Here is a 22,501-nt window from a genome sequence, read left to right on the forward strand (position 1 = left end):
GACAGACAGCGAGCGCTGTAAAAGACTGGTTATTTTATAGCGTCACAGGCCTGCCGTCTCCCTCCCGTGAAAGGCTTTTTATAGGACAGCAGCGACTGTGGATCGGGCTTTGCAGAAACTTTAAGTTGGCAAAAAGTTCAGAACTGCACTGACACAGCTAGACCCTGGAGAGGGTACACTATGCACATTTCATTCACACATACACACACACACACACACACACACACACACACACACACACACGGGTGAAGAGAGTGATGAATACACCGCAGCTCAGACAGCAGTGGGTGGAGGAACAGCAGGTAGAGGGTCACCATATAGCCTTGGTATTGATTTTAATGCTGTCTATCACTCCAACTACAGAGGAGCCTCCATTTGCCAATAAACCTGGAGCAGGGCTCTAACCCCTTATTTTATAACTAGTCCCAGAACCCTCTTGCATGCTCCTCACTGGAAAAACCTCCTCATAAAAAGTCCCTCATGGAGCAATATGTACAAAGAGGTGAAATATCTATTATCGATATTCGCATATCTGCTGCACAAGCAAAATACACTCCAGCACACACACACCAACATGCACACAAACAAAAACCTGCCAAGGCATCCTAACCCCACACCACCAGGGGGCCACCCAGCAGCTGTGAGCGGAGGAGGGCTGAGGAAGTGCGACGTGCTAAAGGAAGCACCCAGCTGTTGCTGGACTGGAGTGTCTATCTATAGCACAGGGAGATGAAAAGAAGAGAGGGGTGAGAGAGAGAGGGAGGGAGGGGGACAGTTTCACATGGAGAAATGGTGAGAGACAGAGAGCAACAGAGAGAGAGAGGGAGGGGTGAGAGAGGGAGGGAGGGGGACCGTTCCACACAGAGAAACGGGGAGGGGGGGGTCTCTGGAGGGGTACAGACGAGGCAGCGTTCCAGTGATATATAGTTACGCTGGTTTACACCAACAAGGACTGAACACTATCCTGGCAGATCAGAACAACAATGACATCATGCATAGTCCAGTCGGATGTAGGCTTCACTAAACAAAGGAAGTACACATGTTGGATGTAGGCCTCAGTAAACAAATGAAGTACACATGTTGGATGGAGGCCTCAGTAAACAAATGAAGTAGACATGTTGGATGTAGGCCCCGGTAAACAAATGGAGTAGACATGTCGAATGTAGGCCTCAGTAAACAAATGAAGTAGACATGTCGGATGTAGGCCTCAGTAAACAAATGAAGTAGACATGTCAGATGTAGGCCTCGGTAAACAAATGAAGTACACATGTTGGATGTAGGCCTCAGTAAACGAATTAAGTATACATGTTGGATGTTGGCCTCAGTAAACAAATGAAGTAGACATGTTGGGTGTAGGCCTCAGTAAACAAATGAAGTAGACATGTCGGATGTAGGCCTCAGTAAACAAATAAAGTAGACATGTTGGGTGTAGGCCTCAGTAAACAAATGAAGTTCACATGTTGGATGTAGGCTCCGGTAAACAAATGGAGTAGACATGTCGAATGTAGTCCTCGGTAAACAAATGAAGTAGACATGTCGGATGTAGGCCTCAGTAAACAAATGAAGTAGACATGTCAGATGTAGGCCTCAGTAAACAAATGAACTACACATGTTGGATGTAGGCCTCAGTAAACAAATTAAGTATACATGTTGGATGTTGGCCTCAGTAAACAAATGAAGTAGACATGTTGGATGTAGGCCTCAGTAAACAAATGAAGTAGACATGTCGGATGTAGGCCTCAGTAAACAAATAAAGTAGACATGTTGGGTGTAGGCCTCAGTAAACAAATGAAGTAGACATGTTGGATGTAGGCCCCGGTAAACAAATGGAGTAGACATGTCGAATGTAGTCCTCGGTAAACAAATGAAGTAGACATGTCGGATGTAGGCCTCAGTAAACAAATGAAGTAGACATGTCGGATGTAGGCCTCAGTAAACAAATGAAGTAGACATGTCAGATGTAGGCCTCATTAAACAAATGAAGTAGACATGTCGGATGTAGGCCTCGGTAAACAAATGAACTACACATGTTGGATGTAGGCCTCAGTAAACAAATGAAGTAGACATGTCGGATGTAGGCCTCAGTAAACAAATGAAGTAGACATGTCGGATGTAGGCCTCAGTAAACAAATAAAGTAGACATGTTGGGTGTAGGCCTCAGTAAACAAATGAAGTTCACATGTTGGATGTAGGCTCCGGTAAACAAATGGAGTAGACATGTCGAATGTAGTCCTCGGTAAACAAATGAAGTAGACATGTCGGATGTAGGCCTCAGTAAACAAATGAAGTAGACATGTCAGATGTAGGCCTCAGTAAACAAATGAACTACACATGTTGGATGTAGGTCTCAGTAAACAAATTAAGTATACATGTTGGATGTTGGCCTCAGTGAACAAATGAAGTAGACATGTTGGATGTAGGCCTCAGTAAACAAATGAAGTAGACATGTCGGATGTAGGCCTCAGTAAACAAATAAAGTAGACATGTTGGGTGTAGGCCTCAGTAAACAAATGAAGTAGACATGTTGGATGTAGGCCCCGGTAAACAAATGGAGTAGACATGTCGAATGTAGTCCTCGGTAAACAAATGAAGTAGACATGTCGGATGTAGGCCTCAGTAAACAAATGAAGTAGACATGTCGGATGTAGGCCTCAGTAAACAAATGAAGTAGACATGTCAGATGTAGGCCTCATTAAACAAATGAAGTAGACGTGTCGGATGTAGGCCTCGGTAAACAAATGAAGTAGACATGTGGGGTGTCGGCCTCAGTAAACAAATGAAGTTAACATGTTGGATGTAGGCCCCGGTAAACAAATGGAGTAGACATGTCAAATGTAGGCCTCGGTAAACAAATGAAGTAGACATGTCGGATGTAGGCCTCAGTAAACAAATAAAGTAGACATGTCGGATGTAGGCCTCAGTAAACAAATGAAGTAGACATGTCGGATGTAGGCCTCAGTAAACAAATGAACTACACATGTTGGATGTAGGCCTCAGTAAACAAATGAACTACACATGTTGGATGTAGGCCTCAGTAAACAAATGAACTACACATGTTGGATGTAGGCCTCAGTAAACAAATGAACTACACATGTTGGATGTAGGTCTCAGTAAACAAATGAAGTAGACATGTTGGATGTAGGCCTCAGTAAACAAATGAAGTAGACATGTCGGATGTAGGCCTCGGTAAACAAATGAAGTAGTCCTGTTGGATGTAGGCCTCAGTAAACAAATGAAGTAGTCATGTTGGATGTAGGCCTCAGTAAACAAATGAAGTAGTCATGTGCGAAAACACACGTCGGCATTACAGCTGATCTCTAATACCTCTGCCTGATGTGTTTAACTAATCCTCTTCCAAAACAGCACAATAACAATTCGGTATGGATCATGCATCTTTTGGCTTGTTCCCTGTTTCTCAGGGGTCGCCACAGCAGATCTTACAGTTTCCATCAGTACCCTATGAGGGCACACCACCGATGGCGGCTGTTGTTAACCCGGGCCTTGACCGATCCAGCATGGAGCCACGACCGATCCGGTATGGTCTTGGCAATCTACATGATGATTTGGCAAAATGTTACATGGGATGCCCTTCCTGACACACCACTAACCCTATGGAGGGGGCACAGGTAAAGCGCTGGATGCCATCCCAGTATTCATGGACTTGCGCCCATGCCTGTCACCATGGTATGGATCATACATATGCTACTACATTTGGTCAAACAGCTAAACTGGTATCACAAATATCATAATTGGTTTGGTCCTATCTCCCTTGAGTATGTTTAAGTTCTTCCTGGACTTTATCAGTTTTAAGAGCTAACCTAATCCCTCATCATGAAGCACATTAGGCTTAATAAGACTTAATAAGACCAATGCTGACAGCCAGCCCACATTCCTCCTTTACCCCATGACATCACACAAGCAACGACACACCGCCACCCAAATATATGTGTGCCTGCATGTAGGTGTGTGTGTGTGTGTGTGTGAGAAAAATACAACCCAGAACACGAGGTTAGAGCAATAATGTAATAAAAGAGGGATATGTTTGTTTTGGCCCTAGTCTCGATTCTCGAATCATTTTATAGTCACAATCAAACAATGAGCTAAAGAGAAAAAAAAAGACCAGCTTTGATGAAAACCACCCAGACACTGCTGGAGCGAAACAGGCCCCCTGTGCCATTCCCAGGTCCTACAAACTGCTGCACTTGTGCTTTGCTGAGAGGCACTGAAGCCTCCGCATAAGCCATACTTCAGTCAGCAAAGCTCTTAATAATGCAATCTCTAAAAGCATCTGTAACAAACACATCTGTGCAACAAACACATCTGGCATACAGAGGACAATCTCTTGATGGGACTATATATATACTATATCCATTCATCCATTTTCCGAACCGCTTATCCTGCTCTCAGGGTCGCAGAGATGCTGGAGCCTACCCCAGCAGTCATTGGGTGGCAGGTGGGGAGACACCCTGGACAGGCTGCCAGGCCATCAGAGGGCATATTTTACATATTTGTATAATGTATAATAGTCTGGCGGCCTGCCCTGCCTGCCACCCAATGACTGCTGGGATAGGCTCCAGCATCCCCACAACCCTGACACCAGGATAAGCAGTTCAGTAAATGGATGGATGGATGGATATATATATATATATAAATATATATATATATATACACACACACACACACACACACACATATATATATATATATATATATATATATTAGGGCTGGGACTTTAACGCGTTAATTCGATAATTAATTATAGGAAAAATAACGGCGTTAAAAAAATTAACGCATTTTATCGCATTTTATTTTTACACTCCAGTCAACACGGAACACTTCTCAGTGCACTCGTTTCTGACATACGGATTATACCGATGCACCGAGTGACGTCAGTCAAGCGGAAGGCGGAGTAGGTCAGGCTAACAAGTTAGTATGCTAACAACAGATGTGATGGACGACAAGGATGACACCGCAGTGCTTAGCTCTGTGGATGGGAAATTTACGATTTAAAACCGGTAGGATGGAAGCCTAGATAAGAGCACTGTTGTGTGCAGACTCTGCAACAAAGAGTTTGCATTCCACCGCAGGTATTCAAGCCTCCGGTACCACCTACATGCCAAACACGTTGCAGCTAGTACTAACACCGGAGCTAACGCTAGTGCTCCTAGTACAACAAAGCAGAGTCGCCCACCGACTCTCCACCAGATGACGGGTTTCAAAGCCAAGATGAGTAAGTCCACGTCTGATAAATTAACAAACTCACTGGCCAAATGGATTGCTGTGGACTGTAGACCACTTTCAGTGGTAGAAGATCAGGGTTACAAAAAGTACTGTGTTTACAAAACAAACTTGTTCTGAACAAAATAAACAGGATTTTGTTGTTTAAACTTATGTATGTGTCTATTCATTGATTTAGTCATCTACCAAGACCTGTTTCAATTGAAAAATGTTGCTTCTGGTGTCAAATATCGATATGCGATTAAAAAAGCGATTTTTAATCAAGTCCCACCACTAAAATATATATATATATATATATATATATATATATATATATATATATATATATATATATATATATATATATATATATATATATATATATATATATATATATATCATCGGCGGCGGCGGTCACTCGGGGTCGAGTATGACTGTCCTCCTTCTTGGTCCTTGTGGGTCTTCAGGTGGGTGAAGAGGCTGATCCTGGAGCCGCATATTTTGGTGCAGTGTGGGTTGGGGTGGGCGGTGGTAGTTGTGGGATTGGTTTTGGCCTTTTTGGTGGAAACACCCTCCTTTCTGAGTCTGCGCTTGTCTTCTGCAGCACAGCGGAGATTGTTGTTATATAGTGCAGCTCCTTCCAGGACAAGTTTTCTCCAGGTCGCCCTGTTGGTTGCTGTGTCCTCCCAGATCTTAGGGTCTATGTGGCATTTTTTGATGTTCACTTGGATGTTATCCTTATACCTTTTCTTTTGACCTCCCGGGGCCCGTTGTCCTGTGAGAAGCTGGGAGTATACGACTTGTTTTGGAAGGTGAGAGTCAGGCATACGGATGACATGGCCAGTCCATCTGAGCTGGTGTTGGTCAATGGTGGCAGTGATAGCAGGAATGTTAGCCTCCTCCAGGACGCTGGTGTTGGTGCGTCTATCTTCCCAGGTGATCTTGAGGATTTTTCGGAGGCACCTCCGATGATGTGCCTCTAGTGCCTTCAAGTGCCTGCTGTATATGGTCCAGGATTCTGATCCATACAGTAGGGTGGGCAACACTACCGCTCTGCAGACCAGAATTTTCGTCCTGGCCTGGAGGTCGCGCTTTTCAAAGACCCTCTTCCTCAGTCTTGAGAAAACCCCACTGGCACAACTGAGGTGGTCGTGTATTTCCTCATCGATATTAGCTTTGGAGGATAGGAGGCTTCCGAGGTATGTAAAGTGGTCCAAATTTTCCAGTCTAGTTTTGTCAACATAGATAGTTGGGGTGGAGCAGGGTTATTTGTGTTGGGCGGTGGCTGGTAGAGGATCTGGGTCTTTTTTATGTTAAGGGCCAGACCAAGCTGCTTGTATGCCTTGGCAAAAGCATCTTCTGAATGGGCCACGAGGGCATTGTCATCGGCATACTGCAGCTCCATGACGGATATGGTGGTGGTTCTGCTTTTAGCCCTGAATCTGTTGATGTTCAGGAGTTGTCCGTCGGTTCTGTACATGATTCTGACTCCTTGTGGCAGGTGTTTACCCATAAGATGGAGGATAGAACAGAGTAGGAGCAATGACACAGCCCTGCTTGATTCCAGTGTGAACCCTGAAGGGTTCCGTTTCATTTCCACTGCCACTGAGTACTGTGGCTGACATATTGTAATGCAATAGTCTCAGTATCCAGATGTATTTGTCCGGGCAGCCAATTTTTGCCAGAACCTGCCACAGAGCCTGACGGTTCACAGAGTCAAAGGCTTTGGTGAGGTCTATGAAGGCCATGTATAGTGGTTGATTTTGTTCCTGGCAATGAAAATCATGTCCATGGTACCTCTATTTGGGCAAAATCCACTCTGAGACTCAGGGAGAATGTTTTCTGACAGGGGGAGGAGTCTATTTGCCAAGACCCGGGCGAGATTTTTCCCAGTGGTGGACAGGAGGGACATGCCACGGTAGTTTCTGCAGGCTGCCTTGTCTCCCTTCTTAAAGATGGAGACCATGAGGGCATCTGTACGTTGTGCAGGGATTTCCTCCTTTTCCCATATTTTGAGGAGCAGGGCGTGGATGTGATTAAGGAGAACTGGCCCACCATCCTTCAGGATTTCTGCTGGGATGCCGTCAGGTCCAGCGGCCTTGTTGTTCTTCATCTTCCTTATGGCATCCTGCACCTTGTTCCGACTGGGTGGTGCTCCCATATTCTCATTGATGGGTTGTTGAGGGAGTTGGTCAAGGGCCTCCATCTCAGGAGTTGTGTCCCTGTTCAGTAGCTCCCCATAATGCTCTTTCCATCTGTCGGTCATTGACTTATTATCTTTTATTAGCATTAGCCCATCTTTGGAGCGAAGGGGGGCTAGGCAACGGTGGCTGGGGCCATATACCGCTCTTGTGGCATCGAAGAAACCTCTGGTATCACCACAGTCAGCAAGCTGCTGGATCTCCAGAGCCTTCCTTGTCCACCACTGGTTCTTCAGTTGCCTAACCTGAGATTGAACAGCTGCCTTTGTTTTGGCATGGGCTCCTCTTTTAGCCTTGCAGCTGATGTCATTTTGCCAGGCAATGAAGGTTTGCCGCGTGACGTCAATGAGCTGTTGGATTTCGTAGTCATTTTCATCGTAGCAGTCTTGATGTTTCCGGGTTTTATAGCCAAAGGTGCTTTTGCAGGAGTCCATGGTGATAGACTTAAGCAGGTCCCACTGTGTATCAATATCTTCTGGGTATTGCCTGGGCAGAGCAGCGCTGAGAGTAGCCTGGAGCTGTTCGCGAAAAGTGGTGTCACCCAGCCTTTTGATGTTGAGCTTTGGCCAGCGCGGTCTTTTTTGCACCCTTCTTTTCCGCGTGAGACTGATGGACATGATGGAGCGGATGAGGCGGTGGTCTGTCCAGCATTCATCCGCACTGGTCATCGGTCTGGTGTTGAACACACCATGGCGGTCTTTGGTGCGGATGACTATGTAATTGATGAGGTGCCAGAGCTTAGAGCGAGGATGCATCCAGGATGTTTTGAGTTTATTCTTTTGGCGGAAAAGTATGTTTGTTGATGACCAGGCTGTGTTCTGAGCACTTTGATAGCAGTAATATGCCGTTGGAGTTCGTGTTGCCAACTCCTTCCTTCCCTATTGTGCCTCTCCATAGATTGTGGTTTCGTCCGGCCCTGGCATTGAAATCTCCAAGCAGGATTAGCTTGTCCTTCTTGGGGACTTTGGTTAAGATGGTGTCCAGGTCAGTAGACTTTGGTTAAGATGGTGTCCAGGTCAGCATAGAAGGCCTGCTTCACTTCATCCTGTGCATCAAGTGTTGGAGCATAGGCACTAACAACAGTGGTCTTTTAGCTGCCTGCAAGCGTCAGACGTATGGACATTAGGCGTTCATTGATGCCCACAGGGGGTTCGGAGAGGTGGTTGATGAGACTGTTCTTAATAGCAAAGCCCACGCCATGGATCCTTGGCTCATCAGCAGGTTTTCCTTTCCAAAAGAAAGTGTATCGGCCTTTTTCCTCCTTCAGCTGCCCTTCATTAGCCAGTCAGGTTTCGGAGAGTGCTGCAATAGCGATCCAGAATCTCCTTAGCTCCCTGGCGATGATGGCAGTTCGCCTTCAGGTTGATCACTGTGTTTGTTGTCCATGAGGGTCCTCACGTTCCAGGTTCCAATGTAAGTTTGCTTCCGTTTTTGTTTCTGACCACTTAGTGGTGATCCCTCTGGGTGCGGTAGCCCAGACAGGAGTTTGCGAGTCAGGCTATGTTTAGGGCACCTTTTCCAGCCCCTTCCCCTACTGGGGTAAGCAGAGTGGATCCTAAATAGGGCTGCTCAGTCATGGGTGCAGCTGCCGAAAAGCTCTTTCTGCCTCAGCCCAAGAGCTTAACGACTGAATCAGACACCCATCGCCTGTGTGTCAGGTTGTGGCTAGGAGCTGCCAGACTTCACGGTCCTGCCCCCTCTCCACTTCCTGATCGCCACAGGACTTTGTCCGGGATGTTAAATGGTCCGATTCCCTTTCGGGAGGACGCCTGTGCATGGAATCTTTTAATGTGGGGAGGCTGGTGCACAGGCAGCCTCCAAACAGTCCTTGGCATAGAAAGGCCGGAATCCAATGGCATGGGGACCAGGACAACTGGGGGCCCTTCTTTGCTGCAGCCTTCTTTCGCCTTTGCGACTGTTGTGGTGCTCCTCACAGCCACCATCTTCCGCCCGTTCCACCGTTGAGGACTTAGTTACTATAGGCTAGTTGCGTAGCGACATTCTACCACTTCTGCTTCCCATTTCCGGATTGCATTTCTATTTCCGGTCTTGATGTGAGAAGCAGAGAGATGCGATGGCATTTTACACAAGGTGTATTCAGGATTTACCAAAAATCACAGTCAGTGATGTTCACCGGATCATTCAAGCCTCCTCGGCAACACCGGGGAGTAAGCAGGAGAAAGGCTTCAAGATGTATATTTCGAGCTACACTGATAATTATGAAGGTAAGTTAACGTTACCTCAGAAGCTAGCTAGCTAATGCTAATGTAAACATCAAGAGAAAATTCAGATCACTTGCACTTAGTACGTTACTATTATCAGTCTTCTAACCATCTAGTGTTTGATGATTTGATTATATGAATAACATGCCCGCCCCCCCCCCCCCCAATTTCAAGTAAAGATCAGCAGACAGGGAGAGTGAGTGTCCGAGCAGTCTGCCACAGATCAATGAGGAAGCATGAAAGACCTCACAACCTCAGAGTAGGCTATGAGAGTAGAGCGGAAGATAGTTCAGTTATCTGTCAGTTATGGGGATTTTATGCAGCTAGGATATGTGCAAATATATCATTGTATCTTGAAGAAGTTGAAATTCAACGTGAAATCAGGCATTCATAATTAAGTTGTCTGGCTATTGTATTGGCTGTACAATGCTGTTATTATGGCTGTGGGGCGAAACTCCTCACTGACAGACCAACTTTTTGCGAGGTGCACTGACAGGAATGTTCTATTATCCTTCATGAAAACCCCAGTAACTGGTTGTTGTATATAGCTGTTTGAGGTTTTATTTGTCATGCTGTTCAGTATTCATTGCGCAAAATAATTATTGACTGTAGGATTGAGACAGTTAAGGCACTGATGTTATGACGACTCATTATTGTTCCATAAACAACAGAAATAGACCATCTTAGATCATAGGCTACCCTGACTGCTCAACTTGATTATCTTTCTTTTGTTTATAGATTGTGCTTGCCGATTCTTCCCCAGTCCAAATGGTTGAGGCTGACTGTTCATGTGTGGCTGGAACAGCACGTTGCAATCATAATGTTGCACTGCTGTTTCAGACTGCACACTACTCTCAGTTAAACCTCACAGCTGTTCCTCCAGTGTTGAGCTGTACAGAGACGGAACAGCGCTGGCACAAGCCACGGACGATGGTGAGTCTGTGAGCGCACCTGCACCATCCAATTGTTTAAGTACATACATACATACATACACTACCGTTCAAAAGTTTGGGATCACCCAAACAATTTTGTGTTTTCCATGAAAAGTCACACTTATGCACCACCATATGTTGTGAAATGAAAGGAAATAGAGTCAAGACATTGACAAGGTTAGAAATAATGATTTGTATTTGAAACAAGATTTTTTTTACATCAAACTTTGCTTTCGTCAAAGAATCCTCCATTTGCAGCAATTACAGCATTGCAGACCTTTGGCATTCTAGCTGTTAATTTGTTGAGGTAATCTGGAGAAATTGCACCCCACGCTTCCAGAAGCAGCTCCCACAAGTTGGATTGGTTGGATGGGCACTTCTTTGAGCAGATTGAGTTTCTGGAGCATCACATTTGTGGGGTCAATTAAACGCTCAAAATGGCCAGAAAAAGAGAACTTTCATCTGAAACTCGACAGTCTATTCTTGTTCTTAGAAATGAAGGCTATTCCATGCGAGAAATTGCTAAGAAATTGAAGATTTCCTACACCGGTGTGTACTACTCCCTTCAGAGGACAGCACAAACAGGCTCTAACAGGTACTATTTAATGAAGATGCCAGTTGGGGACCTGTGAGGCGTCTGTTTCTCAAACTAGAGACTCTAATGTACTTATCTTCTTGCTCAGTTGTGCAACGCGGCCTCCCACTTCTTTTTCTACTCTGGTTAGAGCCTGTTTGTGCATCTCAAAATTTGGTGATGTTCAGGAGGGGAGTCCAATCTCTTACCAACACCCGGTGCCTGTGAGCCGTGTGATTCTGATCCACCCAGATGCCCCTCCACCGCCACCTCTACCATTGGATAATTATAGGCTCACACCCACCAGTTGCCAGTATCAGAGTAGTCTTCGAGAGCAGCTACATCTGCGATCGCTATGTATGTATGTATGTATGTATGTATGTATGTATGTATGTATGTATGTATGTATGTATAGTAGCTATACAGAGTACAGCATAGTGTAAGGCTACAGCCCTGCACATGCACTGAAATCACTTTTAAACTGTCTCATTTTATCTTTATATTTATCTTATTATTATCATTATTATTATCATTATTATTCTGTGTGTTTTTTAGTTGTCGCTGTCTGTTGTCGCTGATAAGTAACCAGTCGACTCCTCTTTGCCCCGAAGACACTCATCTTGAGAGATACAGCTAGCTAGCTATCCGTTCTCCTCACAACAAATCTGACCAGAAATGGTTATGCACTCCAGGATGCCCAGAAGTTTCAATGATTACCGCTTGTGCACCTAGCCCATTAGGGCATAGCTGGGGCAGTGGTTGAGAGACGCCAGGGCGTGTCCACACACCGATGGGCCTGCCCGCCTTCTCTCTTGCGCCCACTGCTGCTCCAAGATTCCCTGCAGTTTGGCCTGGAACCGCAAAGTACCCAGTTACCGTGTGTGGCCACAAGGAGGCACTACAGGTGTCTTTGCGACAGAGAGACTATGTACCGGCAGGAGGAGACTTACGCACTTGGCTCCTCTTTCCACCCCCCACAAGAGGGCTAGCCGGCGGCAGTAGCTGAAAGCAGAAAGTAGCAAGCAGAAGCAGCATGCAGCATGCACTAACTGCAAGCACTACTACCCCAGTACTACTACACTGACGCATCACACACACACACACACACACACATATATATATATATACGTATATGTGTGTGTGTGTGTGTGTGATGTGTATATAAAATGTGTGTGTGTGTGTGTGTATATATATATATGTGTGTGTGTGTGTGTGTGTGTGTGTGTATATATATATATATATATATATATATATATATATAACCCAGCCACTGAGGATGCACAAGCCAGTGCATCCTTAGTGCCGGTCCCAAGCCCGGACAAATGGGGAGGGTTGCATCAGGAAGGGCATCCGGCGTAAAATCTTTGCCAAATCAAATATGCGGATCATAAATAAGACTTACATACCGGATCGGTCGAGGCCCGGGTTACCAACGACCGCCACCGGTACTGTTAACCAGCAGGGTGTCGGTGGAAACTATGCTACTGTTGGGCGAAGGAGAAGGAGAGGGGGAAAGCATGTCCAGAGGCAGCTAGAGAGGAGGAAGGGTAGGCATGTGGAGGTGAGAGTTGGAACTTTGAATGTTGGGACTATGACTGGTAAAGGGAGAGAGCTGGCTGACATGATGGAAAGAAGAAAGGTAGGCATACTGTGTGTGCAAGAGACCAGGTGGAAGGGAAGTAAGGCCAGGAGTATCGGAGGTGGGTTCAAACTCTTCTACCATGGTGTGAATGGGAGGAGTAATGGGGTAGGGGTAATTCTGAAGGAAGAGTATGTCAAGAGCGTGCTGGAGGTGAAGAGAGTGTCAGACAGAGTGATGAGTATGAAGCTGGAAATTGAAGGTTTATTGCTGAATGTTATCAGCGCATATGCCCCGCAAGTTGGGTGTGAGATGGATGAAAAAGAAGAATTCTGGAGTGAGTTGGACGACATGGTGGAGAGGATACCCAAGGAGGAGAGAGTGGTGATTGGAGCGGACTTCAATGGACATGTTGGTGAAGGGAACAGAGGTGATGAAGAGGTGATGGGAAGGTATGGAGTCAAGAAGAGAAATGTGGAAGGACAGATGGTGGTCGATTTTGCGAAAAGGATGGAAATGGCTGTGGTGAATACATATTTCAAGAAGAGGGAGGAACACAGGGTGACGTACAAGAGTGGAGGAAAGTGCACACAGGTGGACGATATCTTATGTAGAAGGCGCCATCTAAAAGGGATTGGAGACTGCAAGGTGGTGACAGGGGAGAACGTAGCTAGGCAGCATCGGATGGTGGTCTGTAGGATGACTTTGGAGACCAAGAAGAGGAAGCGAGTGAAGACACAGCCGAAGATCAAATGGTGGAAGTTGAAGAAGGAAGACTGTTGTGTGGAGTTCAGGCAGGAGTTAAGACAGGCACTGGGTGGTAGTGAAGAGTTGCCAGATGGCTGGAAAACCACTGCAGAAATAGTGAGGGAGACAGCTAGGAAGGTACTTGGTGTGTCATCAGGACAGAGGAAGGAAGACAAGGAGACTTGGTGGTGGAATGAGGAAGTACAGCAAATTATACAGAGGAAAAGGTTGGCAAAGAAGAAGTGGGATAGTAAGAGAGATGAAGAAAGTAGACAGGAGTACAAGGAGATGCAGCGTAAAGCAAAGAGAGAGGTGTTGAGGGCAAAGGAAAAGGCGTATGGTGAGTTGTATGACAGATTAGACACTAAGGAAGGAGAAAAGGACTTGTACCGATTGGCTAGACAGAGGGACCAAGCTGCAAAGGATGTGCAGCAAGTTAGGGTGATCAAGGATAGAGATGGAAATGTGCTGACAAGCGAGGAGAGTGTGCTAAGAAGGTGGAAGGAATACTTTGAGGGGCTGATGAATGAAGAAAATGAGAGAGAGAGAAGGTTGGATGATGTAGGGATAGTGAATCGGGAAGTTCAGCGGATTAGCAAGGAGGAAGTGAGGACAGCTATGAAGAGGATGAAGAGTGGAAAGGCAGTTGGTCCTGATGACATACCTGTGGAGGCATGGAGATGTTTAGGAGAGATGGCAGTGGAGTTTTTAACTAGATTGTTTAACACAATCCTGGAAAGTGAGAGGATGCCTGAGGAGTGGAGAAGAAGCATACTGGTACCGATTTTCAAGAACAAGGGCGATGTGCAGAACTGTAACAACTACAGAGGTATAAAGTTGATCAGCCACAGCATGAAGATTTGGGAAAGAGTAATAGAAGCTAGGTTAAGAGGAGAGGTGATGATCAGCGAGCAGCAGTATGGTTTCATGCCATGAAAGAGCACCACAGATGCAATGTTTGCTTTGAGAATGTTGATTGAGAAGTATAGAGAAGGCCAGAAAGAGTTGCATTGTGTCTTTGTAGATTTAGAGAAAGCTTATGACAGAGTGCCGAGAGAGGAGGTGTGGTATTGTATGAGGAAGTCAGGAGTTGCAGAGAAGTATGTGGGAGTGGTGCAAGATACGTATGAGGGAAGTGTGACAATGGTGAGGTGTGCGGTTGGAATGACAGATGGGTCCAAGGTGGAGGTGGGATTACATCAAGGATCGGCTCTTAGCCCTTTCTTGTTTGCAATGGTGATGGACAGGTTGACGGACAAGATCAGGCAGGAGTCTCCATGGACGATGATGTTCGCGGATGACATGATCTGTAGCGAGAGTAGGGTGCAGGTTGAGGAGAGCCTGGAGAGGTGGAGGTATGCACTGGAGAGAAGAGGAATGAAAGTCAGTAGGAGCAAGACGGAATACCTATGCGTGAATGAGAGAGAGGACAGTGGAATGGTCAGGATGCGAGGAGTGGAGGTGATGAAGGCATTTGAGTTTAAATACTTGGGGTCAACTGTCCAAAGTAACGGGGAGTGCAGTAGAGAGGTGAAAAAGAGAGTGCAGGCAGGTTGGAGTGGGTGGAGAAGTGTGTCAGGAGTGATTTGCGACAGAAGGGTATCAGCAAGAGTTAAAGGGAAAGTTTACAAGATGGTTGTGAGACCAGCTATGTTATATGGTTTGGAGACAGTGGCACTGACGAAAAGACAGGAGGCGGAGCTGGAGGTGGCAGAGTTGAAGATGCTAAGATTTTCACTGGGAGTAACGAAGAAGGACAGGATTAGGAACGATTATATTAGAGGGACCGCTCAGGTTGGACGGTTTGGAGACAAAGCAAGAGAGGCAAGATTGAGATGGCTTGGACATGTGTGGAGGAGAGATGCTGAGTATATTGGGAGAAGGATGCTGAATATGGAGCTGCCAGGGAAGAGGAGAAGGGGAAGGCCAAAGAGGAGGTTTATAGATGTGGTGAGGGAAGACATGCAGGTGGCTGGTGTGACAGAGGAAGATGCAGATGACAGGAAGAGATGGAAACGGATGATCCGCTGTGGCGACCCCTAACGGGAGCAGCCGAAAGTAGTAGTAGTATATATATATATATATATATATATATACACTACCGTTCAAAAGTTTGGGATCACCCAAACAATTTTGTGTTTTCCATGAAAAGTCACACTTATGCACCACCATATGTTGTGAAATGAAAGGAAATAGAGTCAAGACATTGACAAGGTTAGAAATAATGATTTGTATTTGAAACAAGATTTTTTTTACATCAAACTTTGCTTTCGTCAAAGAATCCTCCATTTGCAGCAATTACAGCATTGCAGACCTTTGGCATTCTAGCTGTTAATTTGTTGAGGTAATCTGGAGAAATTGCACCCCACGCTTCCAGAAGCAGCTCCCACAAGTTGGATTGGTTGGATGGGCACTTCTTGCGTACCATACGGTCAAGCTGCTCCCACAACAGCTCAATGGGGTTCAGATCTGGTGACTGCGCTGGCCACTCCATTACCGATAGAATACCAGCTGCCTGCTTCTGCTCTAAATAGTTCTTGCACAATTTGGAGGTGTGTTTAGGGTCATTGTCCTGTTGTAGGATGAAACTGGCTCCAATCAAGCGCTGTCCACTGGGTATGGCATGGCGTTGCAAAATGGAGTGATAGCCTTCCTTATTCAGAATCCCTTTTACCCTGTACAAATCTCCCACCTTACCAGCACCAAAGCAACCCCAGACCATCACATTACCTCCACCATGCTTAACAGATGGCGTCAGGCATTCTTCCAGCATCTTTTCATTTGTTCTGCGTCTCACAAACGTTCTTCTTTGTGATCCAAACACCTCAAACTTGGATTCATCCGTCCACAACACTTTTTTCCAGTCTTCCTCTGTCCAATGTCTGTGTTCTTTTGCCCATCTTAATCTTTTTCTTTTATTGGTCAGTCTCAGATATGGCTTTTTCTTTGCCACTCTGCCCTGAAGCCCAGAATCCCGCAGCCGCCTCTTCACTGTAGATGTTGACACTGGTGTTTTGCGGGTACTATTTAATGAAGATGCCAGTTGGGGACCTGTGAGGTGTCTGTTTCTCAAACTAGAGACTCTAATGTACTTATCTTCTTGCTCAGTTGTGCAACGCGGCCTCCCACTTCTTTTTCTACTCTGGTTAGAGCCTGTTTGTGCTGTCCTCTGAAGGGAGTAGTACACACCGGTGTAGGAAATCTTCAATTTCTTAGCAATTTCTCGCATGGAATAGCCTTCATTTCTAAGAACAAGAATAGACTGTAGAGTTTCAGATGAAAGTTCTCTTTTTCTGGCCATTTTGAGCGTTTAATTGACCCCACAAATGTGATGCTCCAGAAACTCAATCTGCTCAAAGGAAGGTCAGTTTTGTAGCTTCTGTAACGAGCTAAACTGTTTTCAGATGTGTGAACATGATTGCACAAGGGTTTTCTAATCATCAATTAGCCTTCTGAGCCAATGAGCAAACACATTGTACCATTAGAACACTGGAGTGATAGTTGCTTGAAATGGGCCTCTATACACCTATGTAGATATTGCACCAAAAACCAGACATTTGCAGCTAGAATAGTCATTTACCACATTAGCAATGTATAGAGTGTATTTCTTTAAAGTTAAGACTAGTTTAAAGTTATCTTCATTGAAAAGTACAGTGCTTTTCCTTCAAAAATATGGACATTTCAATGTGATCCCAAACTTTTGAACGGTAGTGTATATATATATATATATATATATATATATATATATATATATATATATATATAATGTGTATATGTGTGTAAATCTATAGATAACTAGACAGACAGATAGATAAATATATATATATATATATATACATTATATATATATATAAAGATTAAAAAAAATTAATCTTTATATATGTATGTGTGTGTATATGTGTGCTCCATCCATCCATTATCTTAATCGCTTATCCTGCTCTCAGGGTGTACACACACACACACACACACACATATATATATATATATATATATATATATATATATGTAAAGATAAAAAAATCTCTTAATACACACACACACACACACACACACACACACACACACACACACACACACACAAGTAAGGATCTACGAACCCTGTGAACTGAGTTATACAACTCCTGAAAATATTGTATTGTGGTGCAAAATCTGAACCAGAATTTGGCTCAAAACTTGTGCCAAGACCCTTGCAAGAGACAGACAGGAATGCTGCCGTCAGGCTCAGTGAGCAGGTCATTTGAGGACACAACTATGTGTGTGTTTGTGACTGTTGGAGGGATAAGGAAAGAAGGATTTGGGGCAACTGCTTCATAATCGATTGAAAACACATATCCAGTCAAACAGGCGATAAAGCAATACAAACAACAAAGCAACTCATATGAAGCAGATGCAATCATACACCACAAACACAAACACACACAGCCAGCCGTGTGTGTGTCCAACAGTGCCTAGAACATCTGAGGGAAAGGGGATGCATAACGTCCTTATCATGACTGTACATGAAAAACGGAGTGGCCAACAACACACACCCGCTACTCTGATTCTAGGGCTGATTCAAACAGACAACGGGATGCTTACTAACTACTTCTCCAACTGCAGTTCTGGGACATGCGATGGACAGACAGGGTGTGGACTGCCCCAGTTATCAAGAGAAGCCCTCAGTAACTACTCACAAGTCAACTATCTCACAACTGGCACTTGTACAAAAACAGCTGCCCAGCTACACTAACACAAAAGAGTGTAACCTCCAGACAGGAGAGCGTGAGAAAGAGCTTCCTTCCTTACAGCCCTGCTTCTAGACCAGACCTGATGAGATCATGAATATGAAACCATGTACTGGTCTTGCAGCACCCATCTGTGACCCATAGTGGTTGCACTCAGGCCCGATCTGCTCTGATCAAGAGACTCCCATCGGATCCCAGGGGCAAGAACAAAGAAACAGGAAGACTTGCGCCGAAACACCCGACAAAGACAGACACAGGGGAGGGGAGATGAAAAGGACAGACAAAGGGCACAGTAAGACACGGGAGGAGCAGGAAAGCGTACACACGGCTACAAATGTGGGACCGCACACGCATACTCTCACATAGCATGTTTGTGAAAGCAAGACATTTCTCTGAAGAAGGAAGAGGGAGAGGAAGAGGGAAAGGACTGATGGAGCGCTGCCTGTCTGTATCACTCCGTGTGTGACGGATCAGCAAAACCAACAGCCAGCTCAGACAGCCCTCAGGCTACACGGTGCTGAGGGAGCTCCTTCCTCCTCATGACTCAGCTATGGAAGATCTGACAATGACTACTGTTTAAATCAGACGAAGGCCTGATGACCGGCCTTCTACATACCAACTACCGACTGTCGCTGACGTGGGCCAGTCTACACTGGTGTGTAGCAGAAGCTCATGGACAAAATCAAGGTGCATCCTGAAAAGACAGGCAGCTGGCTCATCATAAATAATTTGTTTCTTACCTGTCCGTCTTGACCAACGTGTACCTGGTGGATCTGAAGGTTTCCCTGAGTGAGAGAGGAGGAGGAAGAAGTTAATATATAGTAAGTCTGAGTGACCATAAAACTGACACTTGAATCATTTATCCATTTGTTAAATCATAACAGCAAAAATACAAAGGCATACAGTGGACACAAACACATAATCTGATGAATCTGTAATATGTTCCCGAATGCAGCACTGCCTTTACAATCTACAGATGTCGATAACAGGTCACACAGAATATCTTGCCCACTGCTTGTGGAGATGAGCCCTCGTCTCTATTAGGGTTCTCCTTCTCGGCAGACGAGGTCTGAACACTCCCCGATGTCGACTAATAAACATGGTGTTGAGGAGCTAACATCTGGAAGCTAGCTGCAGGGCGACTTAAGGCAGAGATTGATATTCAAGGAGCCGTTGCTTTAAAGTGTGCTATGTAAGACTGACACCCATGAACACACAAGGGATCTGAATCAAAACAGAAACTGAGCCTGACTCTATCCACCCCCCTTCTCCTCCCTCCCCTCACCAAATGACACTGCATACAGGCCCCTCAGAAAATGAGCAGGTAACATTTTAAATCCACTTGTGATTGAAAAGGTAGACACAGTTATTCACGGACAGACAGACAGACAGACAGAGAGAGAGAGAGAGAGAGCGAGAGAGAGAGAGAGAGTGAGCGAGAGAGAGGGAAAGAAAGACAGATGAGGATTTCCTTCTACCCTAAACTGGAAGTATGCTGACAGTGGCGATAGGTCTTGCCTATTGTTTACTGGCTGGACATTGACTGGCAACCGGCAATACAATGATGCCTAGTTCGCACTACACGATTCTAGCCCTGATTTTCCATTCCTCGACAGTTTTTGGAGCTCCTGGATAAACCCCCCCAGATCAGAGGCAAATCGGCATTGGCTTGGCGCTTGCAAATCAGTGCTCAAGTACTATGTGTGATCTGTTCCAAGATGCGAGCTGAGAGGTTCGATGCTACATCACAGACGCACCCCAAATATCTAGAAGGCTTAATATCTAGAGCTGTCAGGGAGTACAGATCCTGTGGTGTGAAAGGTGGTGTGACTAGCAATGAGGGCGGTGATGAGCTACACCCAATGATCAGAATGAAAGCCAGTGAAAAGCTGTACTCAATAACTTCATCAGTTTTGATACACTTTTTTTTACAGAGGTGGATTGTTTACTTTTTAATTTTTCCATTGTAGTGAAATTGCTACACTTGCTTTTTTGATAGTGTCACATAAATTCGTATTTATTTTACTCATGTTTACTGTTACCTTTTCAGCAAATATTGGCAACAAAGTTTACAAAAAGTAGTCCATCTGAAAATGCAACTGAAGCAATTACACCACAAAGTATATGCAGCTTGCATATATACTGCACCTTGAAACTACTCAAGACATTCTGGGCCAACAATGCTGAATCAATAACAGAACCACAGTAATAATAATAATAATAATAATAAATCTTTATCTGTATAGCACTTTTCAAAATACAAAATAGTCCTTAAAAGGCAACACTGTCCAAAACGTGAAAAAAACGTACAGAAACACACATATCTAGCAAAAACAAAAATGCATAAAATGCATCTCTGTTGGGTGTCCAGGTGGTATGGCAGTCTATTCTGTTACCTGCCAATACGGGGATCACCGGTTCAAATCCCCATGTTGCCTCCGGCTTGGTTGGACATCGCTACAGACACAATTGGCCAAGTCTACGGGTGGGGAGCTAGCTGTGGCTATGTCCTGGTCACTGCACTAGTGCCTCCTCTGGTTGGTCGGGGCGCCTGCCTGGGGGGAGGGGGAACTGGGGGGAATAGCGTGATCCTCCCACGCGCTACGTCCCCCTGGTGAAACTCCTCACTGTCAGGTGAAGAAAAGTGGCTGGTGACTCCACATGTATCGGAGGAGGCATGTGGTAGTCTGCAGCCCTCCCCGGATCAGCAGAGGGGGTGGAGCAGCGACTGGGCAGCTCAGAAGAGTGGGGCAATTGGCCAAGTACAATTGGGGAGAAAAGGGGGGGGGGATAAACAAATAAATAAAATAAAAATGCATCCCTGCTGCCCACCCATCCCAATCCATTCTTTCACCCATTTTCATTTTTTTTCCTTTCTTTTTTCTTCTTCTTCATTTTATTGCAGCGAATCAATGCACACACAACTTGGAGCACTTGTTTCTGGTGGACATCCATTTCTGGAAGATAAAATCCTATCTTGCACATGATATTGTGTCATTTCCCGTGTCACTTCTCGCATGTGTTTTCATGACAAAACAGTTTGGAGACCAGACAGACATGTCGGAGAATCCTCCTGGTGAAAGAACTTGAAGTGTGAACCCCATCACCACTCAGTCATGTAGTGTGAAAACCACAATGACTTCAAGATTCCCAAATACAAGACAGCAAGGTGTGTAGTATGGCTAACTCAGTACGATGATGCCAGTGACTTCCAGGAAAAGGCTGGCTGACAACCATGAATAGTGTGGTGACAACTGGAGAGACAGTGGTAGTGGTGACAACACAGAGATGAAAACTAGGACAGGGAGGGTTAGCGCCCCAAGCTGCAGCTCTCTAGATAGAGCACCCACAAATATGCTATGAAGAGCCTTTCAGAGAAATACCCCCAGGGGTGCCCGAGTAGGGGAAGGGGATGCCCCCCAAATGGATAGATATACTGGTAATGACCCTAGCTAATGAGCAAATTACTACTAGTGCAGTCTGCAGATGTAGCAAGGTCTGCAAAAACCCAAGAGGTCTTAAAGACCCACCAGACCAAGATGGGCTGCTCAAGGAAGGAGCAAGTGGTACAAAGCACAGTGCAAGTACCTGATACAGTACTTGGTGAGACGGAGGAGGAGCTAGGCCCAGAGATACCCCACAGTGCCAGAACCTCCAAGCACCATCAGCTACACCCTAAAGTAGACCATCAGAACATCATCGGGTTTTGTGGCCTGTTGCTAACAAAGAGTCAGAGTGGCACCAGTTTCACGAAGATGTGGATGCAGCCTTTGAAGCATCAGCCAAGGGTGGTGCAGACCAGAGGCTCTAGACGGTGAGCACCTTAATAATGATCATTGCTTCAGTGAGGTTCAGCATCAAGGAATAACGGGACACCAAGACTACTGCAAATCCAAACCGACGGGCAGTTAAGATTGCCCAACTTAGACAGGAGCTGAAGACACTCAAGAGCCAGTACAGGGAGGCAAGTGAGGAAAAGAAGCCAGCCTTGTCAGAACTTTGAGGCATGGTAAGGGAAAGGCTAACCACCCTTCAGTTTGCTGAGTGGCACAGGAAGAGGGGCAAGGAAAAGGCTCACAAGTGCAGTGCCTTTATTGCAAATCCATTTGGATTTACAAAGATGCTGGTGGGGCAGAAAAGCAGTGGTCACCTATCATGCCCTGAGGAAGAGATCAACTGCCACATTAGCAACACCTACAGTGACAGCATAAGGGCGCAAGACTTTGGGCACTGCGCAGCCCTTATATCTCCACCCGAACCCAGCACCCTGTTCAACGTCAATAAACCTACACTGAAAGAGACCAA

General features: G+C 45.4%; 1 protein-coding gene across 1 annotated transcript in view; it reads right to left on the minus strand.

Annotated features, from left to right (window-relative positions):
* banp (BTG3 associated nuclear protein) overlaps nucleotides 1-22,501 on the minus strand; it is a 90,267-nt gene that overhangs the window by 27,270 nt on the left and 40,496 nt on the right. The window contains exon 11 of the mRNA XM_056281700.1: nucleotides 18,937-18,981. Within this exon, the coding sequence (XP_056137675.1) occupies nucleotides 18,937-18,981 (45 nt within the window). The remainder of the gene's footprint in view (nucleotides 1-18,936; nucleotides 18,982-22,501) is intronic.

This window comes from Lampris incognitus, chromosome 6 (genome assembly GCF_029633865.1).
Source record: "Lampris incognitus isolate fLamInc1 chromosome 6, fLamInc1.hap2, whole genome shotgun sequence".
NCBI lineage: Eukaryota > Metazoa > Chordata > Actinopteri > Lampriformes > Lampridae > Lampris > Lampris incognitus.